This window comes from Microcaecilia unicolor, chromosome 1, assembly GCF_901765095.1.
Source record: "Microcaecilia unicolor chromosome 1, aMicUni1.1, whole genome shotgun sequence".
NCBI classification, from domain to species: domain Eukaryota; kingdom Metazoa; phylum Chordata; class Amphibia; order Gymnophiona; family Siphonopidae; genus Microcaecilia; species Microcaecilia unicolor.
In genome coordinates this window covers 648355176-648380601 of record NC_044031.1, presented here as the reverse complement: position 1 = coordinate 648380601, position 25426 = coordinate 648355176, and the positions used below count along the sequence as shown (strand labels likewise).

Here is a 25426-nt window from a genome sequence, read left to right as displayed (position 1 = left end):
GAAGTCTTATTATTCCAATATCCAATTACTGCAGGTTAAAAAGCACTAGCGTGTGGTGTGCTCAGGCGACCTGCGATAACTTGGGGATTGGCGCATGCTACCCACAAGCTAAAGAATAAAATTTGCTAGAACTGCGCATGACAATGAATTTCAAGAGCCTGATTGACTCGTTTTGTAAATGCTTCTAGACAGAAATAAAACTAAGCTTGAAGTGTCTAATGTTAGCTTGCCATCTACATTTACTACTACTACTACTTATCATTTCTGTCGTGCTACTAGATGTATGCAGCGCTGTACACTGAACATGCAAGAGACAGTCCCTGCTCTACAGAGCTTACAATCTAATCAGGACAGACAAACAGGACAAATAAGGGATAAGGAAAATACTTAAGGTGGGAATGATAAAACAGACATGGGTACTGAACAAGTGAATAGGAGTTAGCAGTTAAAAGCAGCATCAAAAAGGTGGGCTTGTAGCCTAGATTTGAAGAAGGCCAGAGATGTAGCTTGAAATACTGACTCAGGAAGTTTATTCCAGGCTTATGGTGCAGCAAGATAAAAAGTTGTCTGGAGTTAGCAGTGGAGGAGAAGGATACAGATAAGAGAGATTTACCCAATGAACAAGTTTCCAGGGAGCAGTGTAGGGAGAGATAAGAGTGAAGAGGTACTGAGATGTTGCAGTGTGAATGTACTTGTAAGTCAGTAAGAGGAGTTTGAACTGTATGCGGAAATGGATAGGGAGCCCGTTAGCCCATGGGCTCTGATATCTTCCTCCCTGATGCACTTATTAGTGCCCCCTGGCTAGCCCCTATTGTTCTAGCAGTCCTATTCCTGTGTATTCTGCTCACAGCTGAACCCCCCCCCCCCCCCAAATCTCTTCAACTTTGTGTTTAGCTTCAGGGAGACAGACACTACTACTACTACTACTATTTAGCATTTCTATAGCGCTACAAGATGTACGCAGCACTGCACAGACACCTAGGGCCTGATCAAGTATCAGCTCTACAAAGGGAACTGCTGCACAGAAAGTAGAACTGTGAAAACATTGGAAAGTTGAAGAATTTTCTTTTTTGTAGGATGTAAATTTTAGTGTTACAGGTGATAATGAAAGGAGGAGATAAAGATGCAGAAGGACAATGTTGGAAATGGGAGGAGATGGGAACTCAGGGGACAATGATGGAAAAGGATTGAGATAGGGAGGAACACAAAGGGAAAATGGTAGAAAGGGGGAGAAGTGAACACTGTGTGTGTGTGGGGGGGGGGGGGGGTAATGCTGGAAAAGGAATGAAATAGGAAACACAGGAGCAATGCTGGAGAAAAAGGGAGGTGGCGACAAAGGAGGGTAATGCTGAGGGAGATAGAGGGGTAATGCTGAAAAAGGGAGGACATGGGGGGCGATGCCAGAAAAGGGGGGGAATGGGATTTCTGGGAACATGGGGTTAATTCTGGAAAAGAGCAGAGGTGGAGAGTTGGGGACACATAGGGCAATGTTGGAAAAGGGGGAAGATGGCGACATAAAGGTAGAAAAAAAGTATTTTATTTTGAATTTCATATTAATTGGAATATGACATTTTTGGAAATGCACATCTCTGATATCAAACAATTCAGTTTCTATTTCTCTTGTTTGTTGTATTGCAGAGTCTGATTTCATCCAGATCAGTTTTTGTTTTTTTTTTACCAATTATTGATATGTTTTGGACTAAGTTTTAGGGTCTGGTGTAATATTTACACTGCTGGAATCTGGATAATTTGTTGCTCTGGGAGTTAGCGTTTTATGGTAAGCTTCCAAGTGTGTTTTTACACAAGTTTTTTATTTCAGTGTGTTAATGTCAGAAAAGAGTTTCAAACATATTGCAGGATCTGATGTGTCATTATTATTTATTGCATTTGTATCCCACATTTTCCCACCCATTTGCAGGCTCAATGTGGCTTGCAGAGTCTTGTTATGATTTTGCCATTCCAGGATATTAAATGTGATTAGTGATGTAAAAGTGTTAAATAGGGAAAGAAGAAAAGGTTTAGGTGGATAAATACAGAGATTAAAGAAATTAGACTGTCGTAGCTGGGCGAGTTGGCGAGGTGATTTAGTAGGTTATGGGTTTTCTTTGTAAGCCTTGTTGAAGAGATGTGTCTTCAGAGATTTTTGAAAGTTGATTATTTCTTCGATGGTTTTCAAGGTAGTAGGTAATGCATTCTTCAACTGCGTGCTCATGTAAGAGAAGGAAGTTGCATGCATCAGCTTGTATTTTAGTCCTTTGCAGCTGGGGAAGTGTAGATTCAGAAATTTGCGCGATGATCTTTTGGCATTTCTGGGCGTCAAGTCTACGAGGTTTAGCATATAGATTGGGGTGTCTGCGTGGATGATTTTGTGAACAATCGTGCAGACCTTGAACGTGATGCGTTCCTTAAGTGGGAGCCAATGAAGTTTCTCTCTTAGGGGTTTTGCACTTTCATATTTAGTTTTTCCAAATATGAGTCTGGCGGCGGTATTTTGGGCTGTTTGAAGTTTTTTGATGTTCTGTTCTTTGCATCCAGCGTACAATGCATTACAGTAGTCCAGGTGACTTAGTACCATTGATTGTACCAGGGAACGGAAGACGTATCTCGGGAAGAAAGGTTTTACTCTTTTGAGTTTCCACATGGATTTGGAACATCTTTTTCGTCATGTTCTTCACGTGGGCATTGAGTGTGTCTTATAGCAGACTTTTGTCTGATCAGGTGTAAATTAAAAGGCACTCTCTCTCGAAGGGTCTTTATACAGTTGAATATGGTATGTTTGTAAGTGCTTGAAATAATTGAGTTTAAAATATGGAGCCATGATATAGAAATCCACTTTTGGGTTCATGCGAAGGCATTACTTGTCAATAAAAGTAGCCAGCTGCCCTTTTTGAGCACTCTGTCCCTTCACCAGTCCAGTGTGCCAGATTTATACCCCAAATGCACCAAGAGATAAACCTCACTCGTTGGCCTTCAGTCTCAGTCTTTGGGATGGGCCACCCTTTGCATCTCTTCACTCTGGCCCAGAATCTTCCCTCCCCTCCCTTTTCCTGCTCCATAGCTTGGCCTACCAATGTCTATCCGTCACCTCACCATCTTTATACAGGGAGCTTAACTCTGCAAAGGTTTCTCCTCTTTCTTCAGACTCAAGTCAAATAGCCTGCAGTAGTTGCTCTCATTTGGCAAAGGTGAGTAATTAAATTAAAATCCAAATTAACTTGTGTTACACTGTTAGAGGCTAGTGTGGAAACTATCCATTGTAGTAGTTTGTACTGCAAAGTTTTTTTTGTTGTGCTTTTTTTGGGAGGTGGGAGTTGTTTAGTCAATTGTACTGTGTTTTTTTTTCTAGGTTACCTCTAGTCATGGATAAAAGAACAATACAAAATGTCATTGTTAGAAAAAGCAAGCATTTGTCTTTTATCAAAAATGATGGAACTAGTGCTGTGTGGAAGTCATTTGTTGTCATCCACGTGGATGGTCAAAGCAGTGGTTTCACCATGTTTAAGATTTGAAAGACGGCGTTGAAGTGGAAGTCACATGACAGTACCAGTAGATTGAAAGCGGATGCAACAAACTGTGAGCAAAAGCATACTCTCAAGGGAAACATTGGGGACTTCTTACATAAAGTGAGTCGGAAGGATGAACCCAGAATGATGACCATGCATGCAACGATGACCATGCCTGCAACGATGACCATGCCTGCAGCAGTGAAAGCAGAAGTTACTGACGCGATCACCTTGATGTGTGCCATGGACATCAGGCCATTCTCTATGGTTGAAGGAATTGACTTCACTCATGTCGCTGAGAAGCTGATTTCAATTGGTGCAAAATATGGCCAGCTTTCTGCAGACCAGATACTCCCTTCTGCCAGACCAATTTCAAGACATATTTCTGCTATTGCTGACAAGAACATCTGATGTGTTGCGACAGGAAATAAAATTTGGTGTTACAACTGATCTGTGCACTGAAGATGACCGGAATGCCATACGTATCAGTAATTGCACAGTAACTCTAGAATCCTTGCCACCAGAAATCTGCTTGAGAAACACCCTGCAGCAAATATCAAGTCTATTGTGACGGAAATTTTGGAAGAGTTTAGAGTTTTCCGTCAGGATAATATCTATGTGACTGACAATGAAGCTAGCGTTAAGGCAGCATTTAAGGATCAACAGTGGATGTCATGTGCTGGCCACAACTTGAATCTTGTGTTGGTTCATGAACTGAAGGATGACGATGGCTTTGATTCTCCAGCTGCAGAAGTAAGCCCCCTAATGCTCAAAACTCTGGTGCTCTACTGAACAATGCCGGAGAAATAGCACCGGAACATTGCGTCTGAACAACTCTCTTCTGCTCAATGCTAATGAGATGCAAATATAAGCGCACTCATAGCGTTGAGAATTAGGGAGTTGTTTAGAAGTTAGGGGGAGGATAGTGCCTGGTGCATGCGCTCAAGAGTTGTGTGTTAAGCACAGCTCTTGAGCGCATGCCCAGAACGCCAGAGGGGAGAGGAAGGAAGGCGGAGGAAGAAGTGCCAGTTGCCCTGTGTCCTGTGCAACAACCCATGATGGTAAAGAGAGGGAGAGCAACCAGACCCCAGGCACAAAGCCCAGCATCAGAACCCAGGCACCGGCGGCCCCTCTGTTGCCCCCTGCCTTCGCCTCTTTCCCGGCCGCTTTGAGTTCTGAAGCCACAATTCCTGCTTTGAACGGGCTGCACTTACTGCAGCAGGACATGTTTATCCACTCCTACTCTAGTTGAGATAATATTTAACCATCTCTGTGACCTCATGTGCAACTTTCTTTAAATTAGTCACCTTACTTTCTAACTCTTCTTACTCTCTTACCTATCTATATGTTCCATCTTTGCTTTACAATGTTCTATTACGTATTGTGTTGACATTGTAAGTAGTGTACTGTGCCATACTTTGTATTGTTATTTGAATATTTTTACTGCTGTAATTGCCTGTTGCTTATGTTTGATCTATTCTTACTGTACGCTGTCTTGAGTGAATTCCTTCAAAAAGGCGGTAAATAAATCCTAATAAATAAATAAATGTTTCTTTCTGAGTCTTGCATTGCGTTCAGACCAGAAAGGGAGTCTGCCCGAGATGCAAGAATTTGGCCATCAGCAACACGCTTCTCCCCATTCCTCTCACATACCATAGCTCGGCACAGCCCTAACGCATAGGGTTGATGGCAGAAAGAACATCCTTGTTTGGCACGCTGTATGCTGAACATTGGGGAGGAATAGGGACTGATCTCATCAGCATGCATTTGCATGCTCATTGTGCTGTGAGCCAATGAGCTCATTGGTTCACGCGCTCATCGGCTCTCAGCATTCTGTGCTAGCAAATGCAGGCGCTAGTCCGGTTCTAATGGCCTCTAGCGCCTGCATTTGCTTCTGAGCATCGAGGCATGAACCGATAAAACTTTCAAATACACTGTCACACCTGTCGAGCATTCAAGAATGCATCAGAAGCTTAAGACTAGCCTTAAACAGGTTGTTCCAATTAGATGGAACAACATCTATAAAATGCTAGTATCAATATGAGAAAACTTAACACATCTTAAACAACAGGCAACTGAATTCAGTGATAAAAAGCTGCAGAACCTGCTTTTGGATTTAAATGAAGCACTGCTAAATGACATCATGGAACAAGAGTCTTGTCTGCTGAACAGACTCCTACCATCGGCAACGTCCTAACACCTCCTGCCCAGTTGTTCAAGCATCTGACTGTTACTGCAACAGATTCATCCATTGCTGCTGGCCTCAAGGAGCATTTCCAACACTTAATTGCCACTTATTTTCCAGTTCATCCACTACACAGTGTTGCTTCTCTTCTACACCCATGTCTGAAAGACAATCAAATTATCTTCCCAGATGATATAAAAACACAGGCAATCGAATCTTTGAGAAGGTTGTACCAACAGCTCGAAATAGAAGGCTCAAGTCCATCAACATCTCAGTTATCCTCCACAACCTGAATTTCCAGAAAGTGTCACATCTGTGGAAGAGCCCCCTCCAAAAGAATGGAAATGGATATTAATTAGTATTAGCGGTTTTCTAAGTGACTTTTATGGAACAATATCTTCTCAGAAGGCTGTTGTTGATGAACTGGACTACTATTTATGTTCAACTGATGCTGACGATAATGTTTTGGCATTTTGGAAAAATAAGCAAAAGAGCTGGCCAAAACTAGAAGAAGATGCATGGGAGAATCTATGCATTCCTGCTACCAGCACATCATCTGAAAGGACATTTTCTATTGCAGGAAGGACTGTGGAAGAAAGGAGAGCTAGATTGAATCCTGAGATTGTTGATGACTTATTATTCATCCACGGATTAAAGTATCAGAACAGTTTAAGAGTATAGGCTGTGCTGGGAAGGGCTATAATAGCTCAAGCTCTTTCTGGCACCTTTGTAAGTGGAAACCACAGGGCATACACCCAATTGCTACAGCCAAAATATATAAATAGATGCCCCGTTGCGATTTAACACAGAAGGAAAGAGACTTCAGCTCAGCAATCAACGGCCAGCTGTATGGTCACTTGAATCTTCTGGTGACCTTTCTCCTCAGCTGTCTTTAAAAACCTCCTTATTAAAATTTTTTTCTTATTTTCACTTGTGTTACAGTAACTTTATTATTACTTTTGTGCACCTATTCAAATGTGAATCACACTGAACACTTTCAAAATGAGCACTTTCCTTGCATGGCAGTGCAATCCCAATGGAAGCCTGCCGTCCATGGATTAAAAAATTATAAAAGTTCAAAAGTATAGGGAGTGATAATAACAACCAGGTGCTTTTTCTCCCCCACTAGGGTGTCCAGAGTGGGTTGTATTTTGTCCCCTCGTACATTTTAACAGAATGGGTTACATCTCATATTTGATGCAGTGTGTTTCTCAGAATTCAGAGAGATTGTTGGGATTGGAAGGGTAGAGAGTAGCAGGGGCGAGGGTGAGTTATTTCACTTGCTCATTGGAAAATTGGATCATTTGGGTTCTTATGGCTGTGTTCGGAAGGGGACTGTAACAGCTCAGGCGCTTTCTGGTATCTTTGTAAGAAGGACAGGGAGGGAGTATAGGGGAGGGGATGTTGGTGGAGGGGGAGGGGAGATGGGGTTTTGTTGATCCTTGTTCTGTATTTTTGTTTCCTACTTGTGATTTATAAATGATAGTTGTACAGAATATTGTTCCTTTTTATAATTTAATAAAAATATTTAAATATAAAATCATAACTGTTTGAGGCTTCTGTGGATGAGATCAGAGCTTGAGGGGACAAAGCGGGTCGGAAACAGAGCTTATGAAGATGGGATGGGAACAGGAACAAACTCTGTCCTTGTGTCATTCTCTGCTATGTAAGATAACCACATAAAACGCAGTTCTATCTTTATGCGCTTTGCCGTATTTGGTTACGTATTGAATATTGCACTTAACCGGCTATGTTTTCACCGGCTCCTATACCCGGAAATTCAATGCTGGAGCCCAGACATGGCCTGGCATCAAACTTCCAGTTGTAACTCTGGCAGCGGTCAGTAAAATGCTGATTATTGCTGGCTGAAAATTGGGCCCTTAGTTTTAATTGTACTACAGTACACTGTGTTGAGCATTAGGGGACACTATTGAGCAATAGGACATACAATTTCAGCAACACTGTGCATTATTGGATAACAGTATTTACTACTGGCGACAATTCCCCTGAAATGAAATGAAGTTTTAAAAACAAAATGAAAATGTTTGGCCCGCACACCCCTAATAGTCACTGTAGAGCTAAAACCCTATATAAGGTACTACACACTACAATTCAGCACTGGCCTGCAATATGAACCTGAGTTTTACAGACCTGACCATTTTCAGACTTAATGCAGAGGCTTGGTATTGTGTAAAGGTCTCGAGGTGCATATGAAGCCATCCAGTCTGATAAAGGCAAAACAACTTGGGACAATAACAAAGTTTTGTTGTTATATTGTTATTAGCATGGACGTCACTACAGGGACTTCAGGTCATTATGTTCCAGACCAGCTGGCACTGAGAAAGGTATAAAGACCCCATCCTTGAAGGTGTTATCAGTTGACTGGCACGCAAGCTGTTATCTCTTGGAACCTCAGTAACAGCCCTCAGCTGGCTGTGAGCCCTGCCCCCGGATGAAGGCTCATTTATCTGTGGTATCGCTGCCTGACACTTCCCGGCTGGGGAGTCCACCTGCTGCCTGTGTTCCTGATCCTGACTCGTCATCATGGACTGGTATTCCTGATCTACCATCATCAGTGCCTGTGTTGCTTCCAGATCCAGTGTTCCGGAGTGATACCGAGGGGCATTTTCGAAAGAAACGTCCAAGTTGCGATTTGGACGTCCTTGCAAAATGGCGAAAACCAGGGGCGGGGAAACCTGTATTTTCGAAAAAAGATGAACGTCCATCTTTCGTTTCGAAAATCCTGTCAGAGACGTCCAAATCCTTAAATTTGGACGTCCCTAGACATGGACGTTTCTGACTTTTGGTGATTTTCGAAACCAAAGACGTCCATGTCAAAAACGTCCTAATGCAAGCCATTTGGATGTGGGAGGAGCCAGCATTTGTAGTGCACTGGTCCCCCTGACATGCCAAGACACCAACAGGGCACCCTAGGGGGCACTGCAGTGGACTTCATAAAATGCTCCCAGGAACATAACTCCCTTACCTTGTGTGCTGAGTCCCCCAAAACCCACTACCCACAACTGTACACCACTACCATAGCCCTTACGGGTGAAGGGGGGCACCTATATATGGGTACAGTGGGTTTGTGGTGGGTTTTGGAGAGCTCGCTGCTTCCTCCACAAATGTAACAGGTAAGGGGGGTTTGGGCCTGGGTCTGCCTGTCTGAAGTGCACTGCAGTACCCACTAAAACTGCTCCTGGGACCTTCATGTGCTGTCATGGACCTGAGTATGACATCTGAGGCTGGCATAGAGGGTGGCACGAAATGTTTTTAAAGATGATGTTGCGGGTGGGAGGGGGTTAGTGACCACTGGGGGAATAAGGGGAGGTCATCCCCGATTCTCTCCGGTGGTCATCTGGTCATTTCAGGCACCTTTTTGTGCCTTATTCGTAATAAAAACATGTCCGGGTGAAAACATCCAAGTGTTCATCAGGGACGTCCTTGCTTTTTTTGATTATGGGTCAAAGACTTCCAAGTGTTAGGCACGCCCAAGTCTCGCCTTCGCTACTCCTCCGACAAGCTGCCTTGAAATTTGGCCATCCTTGTGACGGACTGCAGTTGGAGACGTCCAAAATCGGGTTTCCATTCTACTCGATTTGGACGTCTCTGGGAGAAGGACGTCTATATTCCGATTTATGTCGAAAGATGGATGTCCTTCTCTTTCGAAAATGAGCCCAACCGTCTGTCAGGTCTGAACTGTTATCTCCTTAGTGCCTGTGAGTGTCTGGGGTTGTTAGGTATCCTAATTTCAGGATTAGGTGAGTGTGCACTATCTTGGCTACACCTATACCCTTTTGCCATCATTTTGGGTTAGTATAATTAAGAACATAAGTATTGCCATACTGGGACAGACCGAAGGTCCATTAAGCCCAACATTCTGTTTCCAACAGTGGCCAATCCAGATTACAAGTACCTGGCAAGATCCCAAAACAGTACAATACATTTTAAGCTGCTTATCCTAGAAATAAGCAGTGGATTTTCCCCAAGTCCATTTTAATAATGGCATATGGACTTTTCTTTTAGGAAGCTAGCCAAACCTTTTTTAAACCCTGCTAAACTAACTGCTTTTACTACATTCTCTGGCAACAAATTCTAGAGTTTAATTACATGTTGAGTGAAGAAAGATTTTCTCAGATTCGTTTTAAATTTACTACTTTGTAGCTTCATTGTGTGCCTCCTAGTCCTAGTATTTTTGGAAAGAGTAAACTACTACTACTACTTATCATTTCTATAGCGCTACAAGGCATATGCAGCGCTGTACACCATACACAAAAAGAGACAGTTCCTGCTGAAAGAGCTTACAATCTAGATAAGACAGGAAAACAGAACAATTAAGGGTAAGGGAATAAAGAGGTGAGGATAAAGGACAGGGCAAGTGAGTAATGGTTAGGAGTCAAAAGCAGTGGTAAAGAGGTGGGCTTTAAGTCTGGACTTAAACAAACAATTCACATCTACCCGTCCCACTCCACTCATTATTTTATAGACCTCTATCATCTCCCCTCAGCCGTCTTTTCTCCAAGAGGAAAAGCCCTAGCCATTTCAGTCTTTCCTCATATGAAAGTGGTCCCATCCCCTTTATCATTTTTGTTGCCTTTCTCTGTACCTTTTCTAATTCCACTATATCTTTTTTTGAGATTCGTTGACCAAAATTGCACACAATATTTGATTTGCGTTTGCACCATGGAACAATACAAAGGCATTATAATGTCCTCATTTTTGTTTTCCATTCCTTTCCTAATAATACCTTATATGTATCATTGTCTCAGATCACATCTATTATTATTTGCTGCCAATAGTACAATAAACAGTTTACCTTTTTATAATAACATCTAGTATAAGTGTGCATAATAATTGTGGACTGTGGGTTTGGATTGCAGGGAGAGGCAAGTTAGGTGTATTTCCAGAGTGCTACAAATACGTTATTCCTCTCACCCACTGCCAACTCCATTTTGGATTTGGTAAGAATGAGTCAGTCCCTACAACACACTGCTAGCTCACACAGGCAGACTCATCAGTAGGGTCACACAAACATACTCACTGATCCATGCTCTTGCCCTGTCATTCAAACTCACATACATTCAGCAGACCATCCAAATCATCATGTATCACTTCTAGGAATCCATTCCGTGTATCTGAGATTCCAACAAAACCAGATCACATGGAAACACCCTCCAAACTCAAGCCAAGACATATAAGAACTCACACAGAAACAGGCACAAAATCACGCGCACATTGCCAGGTGACATGAGAATATGTACACAGAGGCATATTATGCGCATTGCTGGTATTCCAGCTGACTGTGGCAGGGCACTTCTGTGATGAACTTCACATTGCTGTATGGTTGCCAATTTATCATTGACCTCTCCTCCCACGTGCAGCAGCAGAAGTGATTCCAGCTGGGCTCGGATCCATTCCAGTTCTTCTACAATGTTCTGCCCTCATGGAAACAGGAAATTACATCAGAGGAGGGTGGACATTGTAGAGGAACAACAGGCTCAAGCCTGGCTGGAGGCAGAGTACCTTAACTGCTGCTGCTGAGATATGCAAGTTTGGAGGATCCAAGTGTGGAGTGAGGGAGAAATGCTGGATCCATGGGGAGCAGGGGAGCTGGAGATGTGCTGAGCTGGGTGAGGACGGAGAGGCAGTTATGCTGGATGGGGGTTGGAACTTGGAAGATGTTGTGCTGAACCCAGTTTTTTTGGGGGGGAGAGGAGATGGAGATATGCTGAACCAGGGATTAGGAGGGGGATGGAGATATGCAAGACCTGGAATTGGGGTGGGGGAGAAGTGGAGATATGCATGACCTAGGATGAGATGGGTGAGATGGACAAGTGCTGGACCCACTGGGAAGTGGGGGGGGGGGGGAGAGACCAGGTTACACCAGCACAGAGATAGGGACACATAGGAAACCAATCAATATAAGGGGATGATACGGATACTAAGAGGATAGATGCTAAACATGTGGGGAGGATAGGAACAGAGACAGAGGAGAAATGCTGGACAGGACTAATAAGGATGCAGAGAGAAGATAGATGGTGTACAGGAGAAAGAATAATTATCAAGTGGACAGGACACCCTGGAAAGACAGGAAAAAAATAGAGAAAAGCACAAGAGACGCTTGGACCAAATCGAATGGAAAAATAAAATGCTCAGACTACAAAGGTATAAAAAAAGTATTTTATTTTGAATTTATGAATTGGAAAGTGTCACCTTTGGGAAATGTGCATCTCTGATATCTACCACTTCAGTTTCTCTGGCTCTAGTATTGCTGTATAATAGTCTAATTTCTTGAGGTTTACAGTTTTTTTACCTTCATATCTGTTATTACTGATGTGTGATCCCTTGTTTCATATTTGCTGAGGGTCTGTCAGTGTTTTTCATGTGTGATCAAGGTGTGATATTCTGCTAGCATGTAGTTTCTATGCAGAGATCTGTAGTACTCCTGTTTGTTCTGTTTTTTCACTAGGGGCTCTATTGGTGTCATAGGGCCTGGTCTAAAATTTATAGTTCTGCCTTTTCATGGATAAAGTTGTTGCTTTTTGAGTCTTGGAGGTTAGTGTTATTATGTTATGGAAAAGGTGTTTCTACTTAGTGTTTTTCAGCGGAGGGACTGTGTTTGGCTTTACAAATGGGGACATAAAAACTTTAATATAATTTTAGTCTCATAACAACATCAGAGTTTTTAAAATAATCAGAATATATGTTATGTGTAATTTTTTCTTCTGAGATGGCAACCTTAGTGTGGACGGTTAGGTGTAGAGGGGGGGAGCGCGGGATAAGGTGCAACAGTAGATGGGTCAAGGGAGGGGCACGGAGCACAGCAGGTGTCGGGTTTTCTCTGTCAAAGAGTTGTCACTCTTACATTTCTAAATCTTTAATGAAAAAATCTTTCTGCATAGACTTCAAGTATTACAGATCTTATCCTATACACCCTTCTTCAAGTGGAGAAAAAGACCTCAGTGATACATATAATAAAGTGTCGGGCTCTCCCTCAGAATAGGGTTATCCCTCTATCACATCACTGTTCTGAAAAAAAAAGTCATAATAGGTGGCTCAACTTAATTTAATATTCAACCATAGTCTTTGTAATCCACCAGTCTTTATTATCCACCAAAATCAAGTATAAATTCTAATTTAAATATTTCAAAAATGTCCGAATGTGCACTTATCTTAAAGAAGGACGGCTAATCCAAACATGCGATCATCGAAGGATGTCAAGATACAAGTAGAAATTCACTTCTTCACACCAGAGCCAGTAGTCCAACCAAGCAGCATCTGAATGTGAAAAAACAGAAAGTTGTGACAAAGGCAAGAGAGAGAGACAGAGAGGGCAGGGGGGGGGGGGGGGGGGGGGGGGGGGGAGGGGGGGCAGAGGGCTTGGGTATATGAGAGAGAGAATGAAAGGGTGGCAAGAAGGTTCAGGATTAAGATGCTTTGCTAGTTACTGACATAAATAGAGCCCTGCTCCATAAAAACAATGAGTATGTGGAGTTGGAAGAGGAGGAGACAGGATTCAGAGGAGCAGATGGCAGCATGTAATGCTGCTTGGTTGGACTACTGGCTCTGGTGTGAAGAAGTGAAATGAAGTTGAGTTACCTATTATGACTCTATAGTGGAGTTTTTTCAGATAGAGGAATATTCCTATTCTGAGGGGGGGGGGGGGACTGATACTTTATTATATGTATCATTGAGGTCTTTTTCTCCACTTGAAGAAGGATGTGTATAGGATAAGATCTGTGATACTTGAAGTCTATGCAGAAAGATTTTTTTCTAATTTTGAGATTTGTCTGGTTTCTCCATTCTTTATTATTTTGAACCTTACGTTGCTGCCATCCCAGCTGATACTTTCAGGGCATTGCTGTGAGGAAGTTCACATTACTGGCATCCCAGATGACACTTTCAGGGCACTGTTGTGAGGAAGCTCACATTTCCCAGCTGACACTTTCAGAGCACCGCTGTGAAGAAGTTCACATTATTGGCATCCCAGCCGATACTTCCCGGGCGTTCTGTGAGGAAGGTCACATTGCTGGCGTCCTTAGTAGCACACTGAGTGGGTACATGCATTGAAACTATTTAGAGCTATCATTTGACTTAATCTGTTCAGAGGTTGGTGTAGAGAGCTATAATTCATTTCTGTGAGGCAGGAATGCTCTGGAATTCTCTAATCTCCATTGCTGCTCCTGTGTCTGCCATCTGCTCTTCTGACAATCCTCTGAATCCTGTCTCTTTCTCTTCCAACTCCACATACTCATTGTTTTTATGGAGCAGGGCTCTATTTGTGTCAGTAAACAGCAAAGCATCTTAATCCTGAACCTCCTGGCCTCCCTTTCATTCTCTCCCTCATATACTCATGCCCTCTGCCCCCCCTGCCCTCTCTGTATTTGTCTCTTGCCTTTGTCACAACTTTCTGTTTTTTCAGATTCAAACTAAGGAAACTCTATAGACATGACAATTTGTACATGTGTTGAAGGAGCTTGCTCAATATTGAGGTGCGCAGCATTTAATGGCACCCATAGAGCTGGTTCACTTGGTTTAAATAATAGAGCCTTCTGCCTATATATCCCATTACAGCTCAGTATGAAGGCAAGGAGCATAGACAGCAACACTTTACAACTGAAAGGCGTAATGAACCAAAATCTATAAACAGCGCTGAAAAAATAATGTGCTGAATGCTATTCTATAAATGGCATATGCTTAGCACTGCAAATGCAAATTTTGTGCACACCCAAATTTGCATGCCCAATTTTAAGCACCATTTATAGAATTTCGGGGAATGAGTGATATATATGCCAGTGTCTTTCTTGAGTCCTTTTGTTTTAAGGCTTTGACCTTAATTTCAAATGTTTTTAGTCTTGTGTGTTCTTGAAGTTTTCTTTAAATTTAAGATATCATCATTAAGGGGCCCCAGGGGCGGCCCAAGATAGTCTGCTGCCTGAGGTGAGGGAATGTCTGCTGCCCCGACTCCGTTCCTCCCCCGGCTCTGTTCCGCCTTCCCCAGTCTGACATCTCCCCCTTCCTTCCCGAATTTACCTTCTTTTCTGACTTTCCAAAAGTCAGGGCAGCAGCGGCTCCCATACGTTTCCCTACTGCCGGCCCTGTCTCCTTCTCTGTACTGCGGCCCACCCCATCTCCAAGGAAACAGGAAGTACATCAGAGAGGTGGGCCATAAGAGAGAAGGGGTCAGTGCCAGGTCAGCGTATGGGAAGCACTGCAGTCCTGACTTTTGGAAAGCAAGAAAAGAAGGAAAATTCGGGGAAGGAAGGGTAGGGGGTGATGCCAGAGCATGGTGGGTGTGGGGGTGGATGCCGCTCCTAAAGAGTGCTGCCTGAGGCCCCTGCCTGAGGTGGCTTAATGGTAGGGCTGCCACTGAGGGGCCCTTTTACTAAGCTGTGGGAAGCACTACCACGGGACACGCTCAGGTGTCCTGCAGTAGTTTTGTGTTCAGCTTGCACTACCCACTTAGTAAAAAATAGAAAATATTTTTTAGCCCTGGGGGCGGAGGGTAACCAATTAGTGCGTGATTAGCACAGGAGCCCTTACCACCTAGAAAATAGGTGTCGGTAAGAGCGCACATGCTAATGACCATGTGCTAATGAGGAAATTAGTGCATGGCCATTAATAGACCAAAAGGAAAATGGAGACATTTTATGACTGCACTAAAAGTGGCCTCAGTGTGCAGGAAAATTCTCCCACTGGGGCTACCACAGACTACCTTTTAGCACAGCTTAGTAAAAGGGCCCCCTAAGGGAGTGTTTTTTCTGTGGAAAATTCTGAGCTGTGATTCTCTTTTTCTCTGTAATATTTAATGACTAGTAAAAAAGGCCCGTTTCTGACAGAAATGAAACGGGCACTAGCAAGGTTTTCCTCGGAGTGTGTATGTATGAGAAAGAGAGTGTGTGTGAGAGATGGAGTGTGTGTGTCATAGAGAGAATGAGAGAGAGACAGAGACAGCGTGTGTGTGTGTTTGTGTGAGAGATAGAGTGTCTGTGTGTGTGAGACTGTGTGTGTGTGACAGAGAGATAGAGTGTGTCAGAAAGAGTGTATGTGAGAGACAGTGAGTGAGTGTGAGCCCCCACCCCCGCTCTTGCAGGGCCCCCCCTCCCAACCACCACCTCTCTGGTCTCAGGACCCCCTCCCCACCTCCCTCTCCCCCTGCCCCCCCTCCAGCCATCCATGTCCAGCGAACCCTCCCCCCCCCCCCCCCCCCCCGGTGCATCAAACCCCCTCGCCACCTGCAGCTGCCAGTGGTAACGCTGTCTGGCCGCTGCTGCTTCCCCTGTTGAGCAGCAGCAGCCGCTGCAAAAAGAAAAGAAGCGATAAATGTTTTTAAATCCATCCCAAATCATTCGGAAATGCCCGATTCTTATAACGCAGTCTCTGCAGCCGCTCCTCCTCTCGCCTGTCACGTCACTGCGCACCTCCAGGGTCTTACACCAGGGGCAGTGACGTGGAGGCGAGAGGAGGAGCGGCTGCAGAGACTGCGTTGTAAGACTCAGGCATTTGCAAATGATTTGGGCTGTGTTTAAAACATTTATCGCTTCTTTTCTTTTTGTAGTGGCTGCTGCTGCTCAACAGGAGAAGCAGCAGCGGCCGGACAGCGTTACTACTTGCATCTGCGGGTGGTGATGGGGTTTGATGCGCCGGGGGGGGGGGGGTTGTGAAGGTGCTTCAGGTGGGGGGGGAGGGGGTGTTTGATGTGTCGGGGGGGGGGGGGGGTCTGTGGTGCCGCGCTTTTAGCTTTTTGATGCGCTGCTCCTTGCCACTTGCTCCGAAGTGGCAGGGAGCGGCGCACTGACAGCTGATTCCCAGGCAGGGGGAGGAGTAGGAACTGTTAGTGACGTCGTCCTGGCTACGGAGCCTAGCTCAGCAACTCCAGGAGCCACGGACACAGGCAGTCCCACATTAGAATGTTGGTGGTGAGAATTATTATATAGGATATGCGATACATGCCCTTAAATTTACCCTTTTTCACTGATGTAGCATCTTTCTTGATATTTTTTGCATTGTATCACATTCTCAACAGTTATAGAGAAACATGATTGTGAACCTTTTAGTTTGAATCTTTCCTATTTTGTGTAGCTGTAGAATCCTGCAATATGTGTTGGCCTAACAGCCATTGCAGTTTCTTAAGGGTTTGTGCCATTTTCTTTTATTTGAGATAGACAACTGCATGGTTAGCGAAAATCCCCTCCAGATCCACGGGACTCATGTGGGGATGGATGCAGATCCTGCAGGGTTCCCGCAGAAGTGTAGTGCCAGGCCAGCCTACTTGTGCCATGGCAATTATAATAGCACTAAAAAAAAATAATGGATATGGTTGATAGCATTGAAATCCACATAAGCCCTGAGAGGGGAAGTTATCAACATGGGCTACTGTTGACTTATTTTACCACAGGTCGGGTTATTTTAATACATGGGATGGAGGAGGTTATTTGTGGGGATGGAGAAGATTCCAGTGGGGAAGGGCAGGGACAGGGCCGCCGAGAGACACAGGAGGGCCCAGGGCAGAACTGAACTGCTGCGGCCCCGCTCCCCCACTCATGCCTCCACTCCGCCCCACTCACGCCCCTACCCCACTCACATCACCGCCCCTGCCTGCTGCACAAGCCAGCATGTTTGAAAATATAAGTGGGATCAAATAAAAATGCTACCGAGCAATAAAGAACCACAACATGGCTGCAGCAGCTCATAGGTTTGTTTTCTCTGTTGTGGGATGACTGCTGCGCGGGGAATGCGAAAGAGAGATTAACCTAATTGGCTTCAACTTTTTTACATCATCCCCTCTCCTGTTTTCATCTAAACTCCTTGGTCTGTCCTCTCCTGCTCATGCCAGGAGTTGGGACCTAGATGATTGCATTAACATGATATCACGTTAATGCAATCATCCAGGTCCTGAGCAGCATGTAGGAGCAGGAGAGGACAGACCCGGAAGAAGCAGGCAGGCAGGAAGAAGCTGGCCGGCGCTGGGCCCGGGCCCCCTCTTGGAGGCCAGGCCTGGGGAATTTTGCCCCCCTCTCAGCGGCCCTAGGAGGGGATGGGTTAGTTTCCAGTGGGGATGAGTGACATTTGTGTCCCTATGTAACTCTAATTTAGATTCTGTTTAGAGTTTACTTTTTTGTGAGGTCTTGTTTCAGATTAGATGGTTACAGGAAGGATAGAACTGAGGAAGCAGGGAATATTTCTTTCAGTAGTTCGTTCTCCAGAAGCAGTGATAGAAATTCTTAGCATTTCTATAGCGCTACTAGGGTTACGCAGCGCTGTACAAGTTAAAACATGGGGAAGGATCGTCCCTGCTCAAGAGAGCTGTTCTAGCTCTGGATTGTATCACTGCAAGTGGTGTACAGTTCATGGATCTCTTTGTACTGTAGGAGGTTTTCCATTTTGAACAAGGATTCGGTTTTCTAGGTGATGAATTTGTGGTGATAATGCTGTTATTTGAAGGATGAGAGCTTTGAGGTTTTTATTCCTGATATTGTTTAGGAATTGTACAGGGTGAGGCAAAAAAAAAAGTGTCCCTCTAGATTGTTTTGCTGTTTTCTTAGCAACCGCTTGGAATTTCAACATGAAATTTTACAGCTTTATTTGTTGTTACTATCTATGCTTATGTGCTGAGTAGAATTAGATTATCTGTAAACACAGCGAAGTTACAGACTTTTTAGTATGATCACCAAGCAATTTTTGTGCATTCCAAAATGATTGCACTGTAAAACTACCATTATTTGAAAATAAAGACAGGGTACCAGCTTATTGTTAACATGACAGTCTGGGGAGCAATATTGGAGGCCAATCACAAGCTCCACCCAAAGCCGTAAACAATCGCCAAACTTGAGGAAGTGCTGCCCATGACCTGGGACAGCCTGACACAGGGACCAATCAGCAAGGCTGTTAAGAACTTCCCAAAGTGACTGAAGGCCTGTGTTAAAGTAGTAGTAGTTAAAGCTGGTGGTGGACACTTTGAGTATTCACAGTGACTGCGAAATTCTGACACATTGTTAATTGTATTGTTTGAATGATGTTATTTTTACTGTGTTTTAGCTCAAACATTTTTAACGCACAAAAATCCCTAGGTAGTAATTCTAAAATTTCAATAACATCAACATAGGTTAAGATAATTAAATGCTGTTTAATAGTAATACGTAGGTATGATGAATAAATAAATATGTAAAATTTCTCGTTGAAATTCACAGTGGTTGCTGAGAAAACAGCAAAAAAACTCTAGGGGTGGGGGATTACTTGTTTTTGCCTTGTCCTTCAGAACTCGTTTGCTGAAACACTACAGACTACAGAACTGTTTGCTAATGTTACTGTTGACATAAATCTTCTATCATTTTTTGGATTCGTAGGACCCCCAGGTTCACAGACTCCTGATAGAATTCTCTCTCTCTCCCTTTAAGAGCTGCCTACAGCAGGATCCAGCAATAGTGCATTACTGCTGATTCACACTCTCACCCTTTAAACACAGGGCTCAAATATCAGAAGTCACATTCCCAGTCTATGAGCACAGTGGGATCTACACTGACCTGTACTAGTGCCAAGATCCACACACCTAGTCTCTGAGCCCAGCAGGATACACACACCAAAACACTAGTGTTGGGACTCAAAATTCCACTCTGAGCACAGCAAAATCCACACAGCAGTGCACTAGTATTCACACTTCCATTCTGATTTTTATGTCTTTCTACAGTTGTCATTGGATCAAATTAGTAGACACAATCCGGTGATATCGAAAGAGCTGGAACTCTGTGACCTTGGAGATCTATGTCTCACCCCATCACACTGCACCAGAGATGTTTCCTCAGGTTGTAAGGCTAGCTCTGAAAATGCTACTGTGGATTCCATGTATGATCTCCTGCAATGCACCCTGCAACAGGCAGGACTTCCTAAAACAGTCGATCGAACCAAGCAGCCCAGAAAAGGTAAGGACCCTAGAAACCTGCCCCTAGGGATTTCTGAAACTATCTATCATACTGAGCAACCAATAACAAGTAACACCCCTAAAAACTGTAAGAACATGATCCTTGAAATCATGAATCATACCAAGCAGCCCAGGTAACTCTCCTCAAAATCTGCTTCACAGCAATTGTGGGCACCTCCCAGCGCCCTTATTTATTTTTATTAGATTATTTTATTTATTTATTAGATTATTTTATATATTACCTTTCTGTGGTGCAATCAAAGTGGTTTACATATTGCATTCAGGTACTTTTCTCTGTCTCAGTGGACTCGCAATCTATGTTTTTTGTACCTCAAGTCAATGAAGGATTATGTGACTTGTTCAGGGTCATAAAGAGCTGCAGTGGGAATTGAACTCAGTTTCCCAGCAGTTTCCCAGGTTCTCAGCCTATTGCAGCGACCATTAGGCTACTCCCTGGTGTTTAGTGGCATCTTCCCACCCCAACCCTTCCCTGAAGTCCACCCTCTGTACCTTTATGGGAGGTAGGAGCGATGCCCACCCTCTCCGGCCTCTGGTGCCACCATCTTGAAAAATGGTGCTGCCTTGCCCTGCGCAGTGTATCCTGGGGATGCACTGGGCAGGGCCTGTCTGCCATATAAGAGAGGGGAAGGAGAGAGAGGGCTACTAGACTAACAGGGAAATAGTTGAACTTTGTGTATGTGAGGGGGGGAGGGTTGTTATTAGGGATGGGAGGGAAGGGGCCACTAGATCATTATCAGGTGGAGGTTCTTTGGTTCAGGGAAGGAGGGAGAGGGAGCAATGCAAATGCCGATATTCCAATATGTTTTTTTTAATGTCACCCTTCCTGTCAGTATGTGAACCAATCACTGCTCACTCACTGATAGGAAGGGTGACATTTAGCAATGATCTGTGGATTACTGCCATGATTTGAGCATGATAGTAATTTGTAATCTCATTGCTTACAGCGTGCCACGTTATTTTAAAATTAGTCATTTTGCAGTAGAGCCATGCCTCTGCCATTCGGCTTTTTATATCGGCCCCTGAGTTTGTACTTGAGACAATGGAAGGTAAAGGGCCCCTTTTACGAAGCTGGTGTTAGCGTGTGGTTTTGATACACGCTGAGGCCCCCCCTTTTTCCGCAGCGGGTAAAAGGCAGGTCTTTGTTTTTTTGTCAGGACATGGCTGTGCTGCAAATGAAGCACTTGCCACACAGCCATTTTGAGGGGGACCACTTACCACCACCCACTGAGGTGGCAGTAAGGGTTCCGTGCTAACCCAGCGGTAACCAGGCAGCATACGGCACTGCCCAGTTACCGCTGGTTACACACCAGTGTTACAAAAATAAAAAAAATTTAACGCTGGATATGACGCCCTCTAGGGGTGGGAACTACCACTGGGCCTGCTGCGGTAGCCCGGCGGTACTTCCCTTTTAGCGAGCGGTAAAGCCCATGTTGGGCTTACCACCACTTTGTAAAAATAACAAGGAGCCACTGTGGGATTTCACTGAGGTTCCCAGCCCGCTGTTCTAACCATTATGGTACTCCTTCTTAATTCAAAGTATTATGGTATGTGGGCATGTCCTATTCAGAGAGGATTTCTGTTTCAGCAAATGCAGGGTTCAAATTAGTTAATCTATTATTTTGCTGGTGGCTGTTTTCCTTCTTAGCAGAACATTTCCCAAATCAGTTAGATCAAGTCATTAATATTTTTTGATAATAATTTTTAAAAATCCTTATGGAATGTTTCTTAAGGATGAGAAAATTGCATATTTTAAGATGAGGTTGGTAAAATAATTCCTGGGGAGAATTCCCGAGATCTGATAGAATCTTTTCACTTACTATACCCATTATTATTGCTATGAGACAAAGAGGGGCATAATCGAACGCGAACGCCCATCTCCATGGGCGTCTGTGTCCGAGAACGGGTACGTGAAGGGGCGGGACAGACCGTATGGTCCCCCTCACATGCCAGGACACGAACCGGGCACCCTAGGGGGCACTTGTAACAATTAAAAAAAAGTTAAATAACTCTCAAGTCCATAGCTCTCATCCCTTGGGTGCTGAGCCCCTCAAATCCCCCCCAAAACCCACTGCCCACAACTCTACACCATTACCATAACCCTTATTATGGCTGAAGGGGGGCACCTACATGTGGGTACAGTGGGTTTTGGGGGCGGTTTGGAGGGCTCCCATTTACCACCACAAGTGTAACAGGTAGGGGGGGGGGATGGGCCTGGGTCCACCTGGGTGAAGTCCACTGCACCCACTAACAACTGCTCCAGGGACCTGCATACTGCTGTGATGTAGCTGGGTATGGCATTTGAGGCTGACATACAGGCTGGAAAAAAAAGTTGTTAAAATTGTTTTTTTTTATGGTGGGAGGGGGTTAGTGACCACTGGGGGAGTTAGGGGTGGTCATCCCCGATTCCCTCTGGTGGTCATCTGGTCATTTAGGGCACTTTTTTGGGACTTGTTCATGAAAAAAAAGGGTCCAAAAAATGACCCAAATTCGCACTAAAAACATCTCTTTTTTTTTGATTATCGGCCGAAGGCACCCATCTCTCCTCGGCCGATAAACACGCCCAGTCCCGCCTTCACCATGCCTCCGACACGCCCCCATCAACTTTGCCCATTTCCGCGACAGATTGCAGTTGAAGACGCCCAAAATTGGCTTTCGATTATACAGATTTGGGCGCCTTTGCAAGATGGGCGCCCATCTCCCGATTTGGGTCGAAATATGGGCACCCATCACTTTCGAAAATAAGGCTGAAAGTGCCCCAGATTTGCCTGCCATAAATGTGGTAACTTTATGGCAGGAACTGGAGAAGCAGTATGCTACAGAGGGACCTGTATAAGAGAAGGCAGTTACATGTGGGAGCAGGGAGAAGTTCCAAAGCAAGCTCCTACTTTTTCCGAGCCGCTTTGGGCATGCAGGCGCTCTGAAGGAAATTTAACTGTTTGTGGTTAATACTTCAGAACCTGCTGCTTCTGGGAGAATTGGACTCAGCTCAATCCATGCAGTGAATGAAAACAAAGAAGGAGAGATCAGTGATGATGCCAGTGGCATTCCTTGGGGGGGGGGGGGGGGGCGGTGGGTGCGGTCCGCCCCGGGTGTACGCCCCTGGGGGGGGTGCCGCGCGCGCCTGTCCTCCGTTGTTCCGGGGCAGAGAAGAAGCATGGAACAACGGAGGACAGGCGCGCGCGGCACCCCCCCCCCAGCGGCGTGCACCCGGCGGGGGGGGGGGAGTTCCTTCGCGGGGGTGTCCTTTCGCCGGGGGGGGGGGGGTCCGTGCTGCATCGGGGGGGGCACTGCACCCGGGGGGCGGGGCGCATCGGCGATCAGCCCCGGGTGCCAGCCCCCCCAGGAACGCCACTGGATGATGCTAGATTTTAAAGTGGATTGGGGTTCAATCTTCTAGTCCCATCCAGAGCACTGAGAGAAGGAACACAGGTGAGAGTAGGAAAAGACCAATTTCAAATTCAAATCCAAAACCTGGCCTATCCAGTCTGCCCCATTAATTTGGTCTACACTTCAACACTGCTGAGGCTATAGGATATATACTAGCTGTCAGCCATAGATGCTTGAACATGTACTGGTTAATTAAATATGTGTTTCCTTTTTCAGGTTTCACTTTGTCAGATGTGACAATTTGCATCTTGGGAGCACCATCTTCTTTTCTGTCTGTGCTCTTGGAAGGAGGGAATCAATGTCCTGGTGAGTTGACGAATAAGGAGATTTATTATCTTTAAAGTCTGTAACATATAACTGCCACTGTCTGCCCAAAAATACAGCTGGTGACCCATTCTCACTACCTCAGCAGGAGCCATGCGGTGATTCAGGGCCAGATGCACTAAACCTTAAGGACCCTCTAACAACCCTTTAACGAAGGAAATTCCTAACCTTTGCATGCATTAAAGGCCTTTTTCCAACGAAGCAAGCAGCTAATGAAAACGGAATACAAAAGAGTAACTAGCATTGTAATGTGGGCGATTCGGGATGCACTAACACTACCGACGATCAAACCGAATCATTTACCGCGACATATTAAACGTATGGTCAGAGCAGTCGTAAAGGCCTGAGCTGTCATCTCCCCGCTGCCCCCTGCATCATAAAAATCAAAGCTGGCATGTTTACACAGAAAAGTGAGATAAAAAATATAAAAACACCACAAACACTGGCTCCCCGCTTTCCCCTGCATAAAATATAAAAGTTTTACAAACATCAAAAAAGGATCGGGAGGGGGCAAAGGCGCTCATCAGGAGTGTCCTGTATGGACGGCCTTGCCCCCCCCCCCCCCTCCGAGATCGCCACTGTTCCCCGCTTCCGCCCTTTACTAAATTAAAAACTGAAAATAAAAATCTAAACTTTTGCAGTGCCGGACCCCCCTCCCTTCCTGTCTGGATCTTCTTTTCCCAACACTGCTCCGCCTCCCGCCATCCTCTGCCCCTTGCCCCGCCCCCTGAGTTCGTCGCCACCATTCCCCCCCTCCAACGGACCCCCCCTCCGCTTTACTGGCCGTGCAGCGCCTCTCACCTGTGTGACTTACGTCAGAGGAGGGCGGGCACAGGAAGAAGGAGAGAGACGTCGGTGGAGGCAGAAGCCATCGACGATCCGTTGTTTCCCCCCTTGCAGCGCCTTCACACACAGGTGAGAGGCGCTGCACAGCCGGTAAAGCAGAGGGGGGGTCCGTTGGAGGGGGGGAACGGCGATGACGAACTCAGGGGGGTGTGGCAAGGGGCGGAGGATGGCGGGAGGTGGAGCAGTGTTGGGAAAAGAAGATCAAGACAGGAAGGGAGGGGGGCCTGGCGCTGCAAAAGTTTAGATTTTTATTTTCAGTTTTTAATTTAGTAATGAGCGGAAGCGGGGAACAGCGGCGATCTCGGAGGGGGGTCAAGGCCATCCATACAGGACGCTTCTGACGAGTGCCTTTGCCCCCTCCCGATCCTTTTTTGAGGTATGTTTACTTTTGTAGTGATGCAGGGGGAAGCGGGGAGCCACGTGTTTATGGGTTTTTTTTGTTGTTGTTGTTCTGATGTGTGTGGCATGCGCAGAGCAGCCAGCATAACGCTTGGCTGCTCTGCGCATGATTTAGGGGCCGATTACCGACGGGGATTACCGACGGGGGGTACTTTTCAATACCACATTCAACATGTGTGACTTGTTTTTTTTGGTGCATGCTTCATTTTTTCAAATTCGTTAGGGAGTTTAACGTTTTTGAATTTTTTACGTTTGGTTGATGTATCTAGCCCTCAGAGCATTGTGCTGGAAGAGTGATTTACTGGGAACTTCTCCACCACTTTTCTACTACTACTACTACTTAGCATTTCTATAGCGCTGCCAGGGTTACGCAGCGCTGTACAAGTTTCCCATCTGCTTACTATCCAGCTTTGTTTGAGATCCCCATTGTCACAAGTTCTCTGTGCCATTCTTCTTCAGCACTATCATTTTAATCACCTACCCTTTTCTTCAGTTAATTAATCTCTTTCCTAAATGCTTTCCTTCCTACTTCATCGCTTCTCATGATGTTTTCCAACCCTGTACTGGAGGCATACCTATCCAATCTGGTTTTCAGGACTTCTAAAATGGATATGATATAGATTTGCATATTCATCGTCTCCAATGTATGAAAATCTATCTCGTTTATATTCACTGTGCCTATCTTGAAATCCTGACTAGACAGGTGTGCCTTCAGAAGAGGGCTGGGAAGCACTGGCCGTGGCCGCTGTCTCTTCTGCTCAAAGATTTTCCCTTTCGTAGTGTGTTCATGTTTTCTGTTTATTCTATCTTAAAGAGGACATAGTATTATAGAGACGATCAAAA

General features: G+C 44.9%; 1 protein-coding gene across 2 annotated transcripts in view; it reads left to right on the top strand.

Annotated features, from left to right (window-relative positions):
- The window catches only part of CARNS1 (carnosine synthase 1), a 119996-nt gene that overhangs the window by 35169 nt on the left and 59401 nt on the right, over positions 1–25426 (top strand). The window contains exons 3-5 of one of the 2 annotated variants that reach the window (XM_030185657.1): positions 3347–4256; positions 19376–19607; positions 23231–23320. In XM_030185657.1, the coding sequence (XP_030041517.1) occupies positions 4173–4256; positions 19376–19607; positions 23231–23320 (406 nt within the window). In that variant the 5' untranslated portion in view covers positions 3347–4172. The remainder of the gene's footprint in view (positions 1–3346; positions 4257–19375; positions 19608–23230; positions 23321–25426) is intronic. The other variant, XM_030185665.1, reaches the window with a different exon arrangement.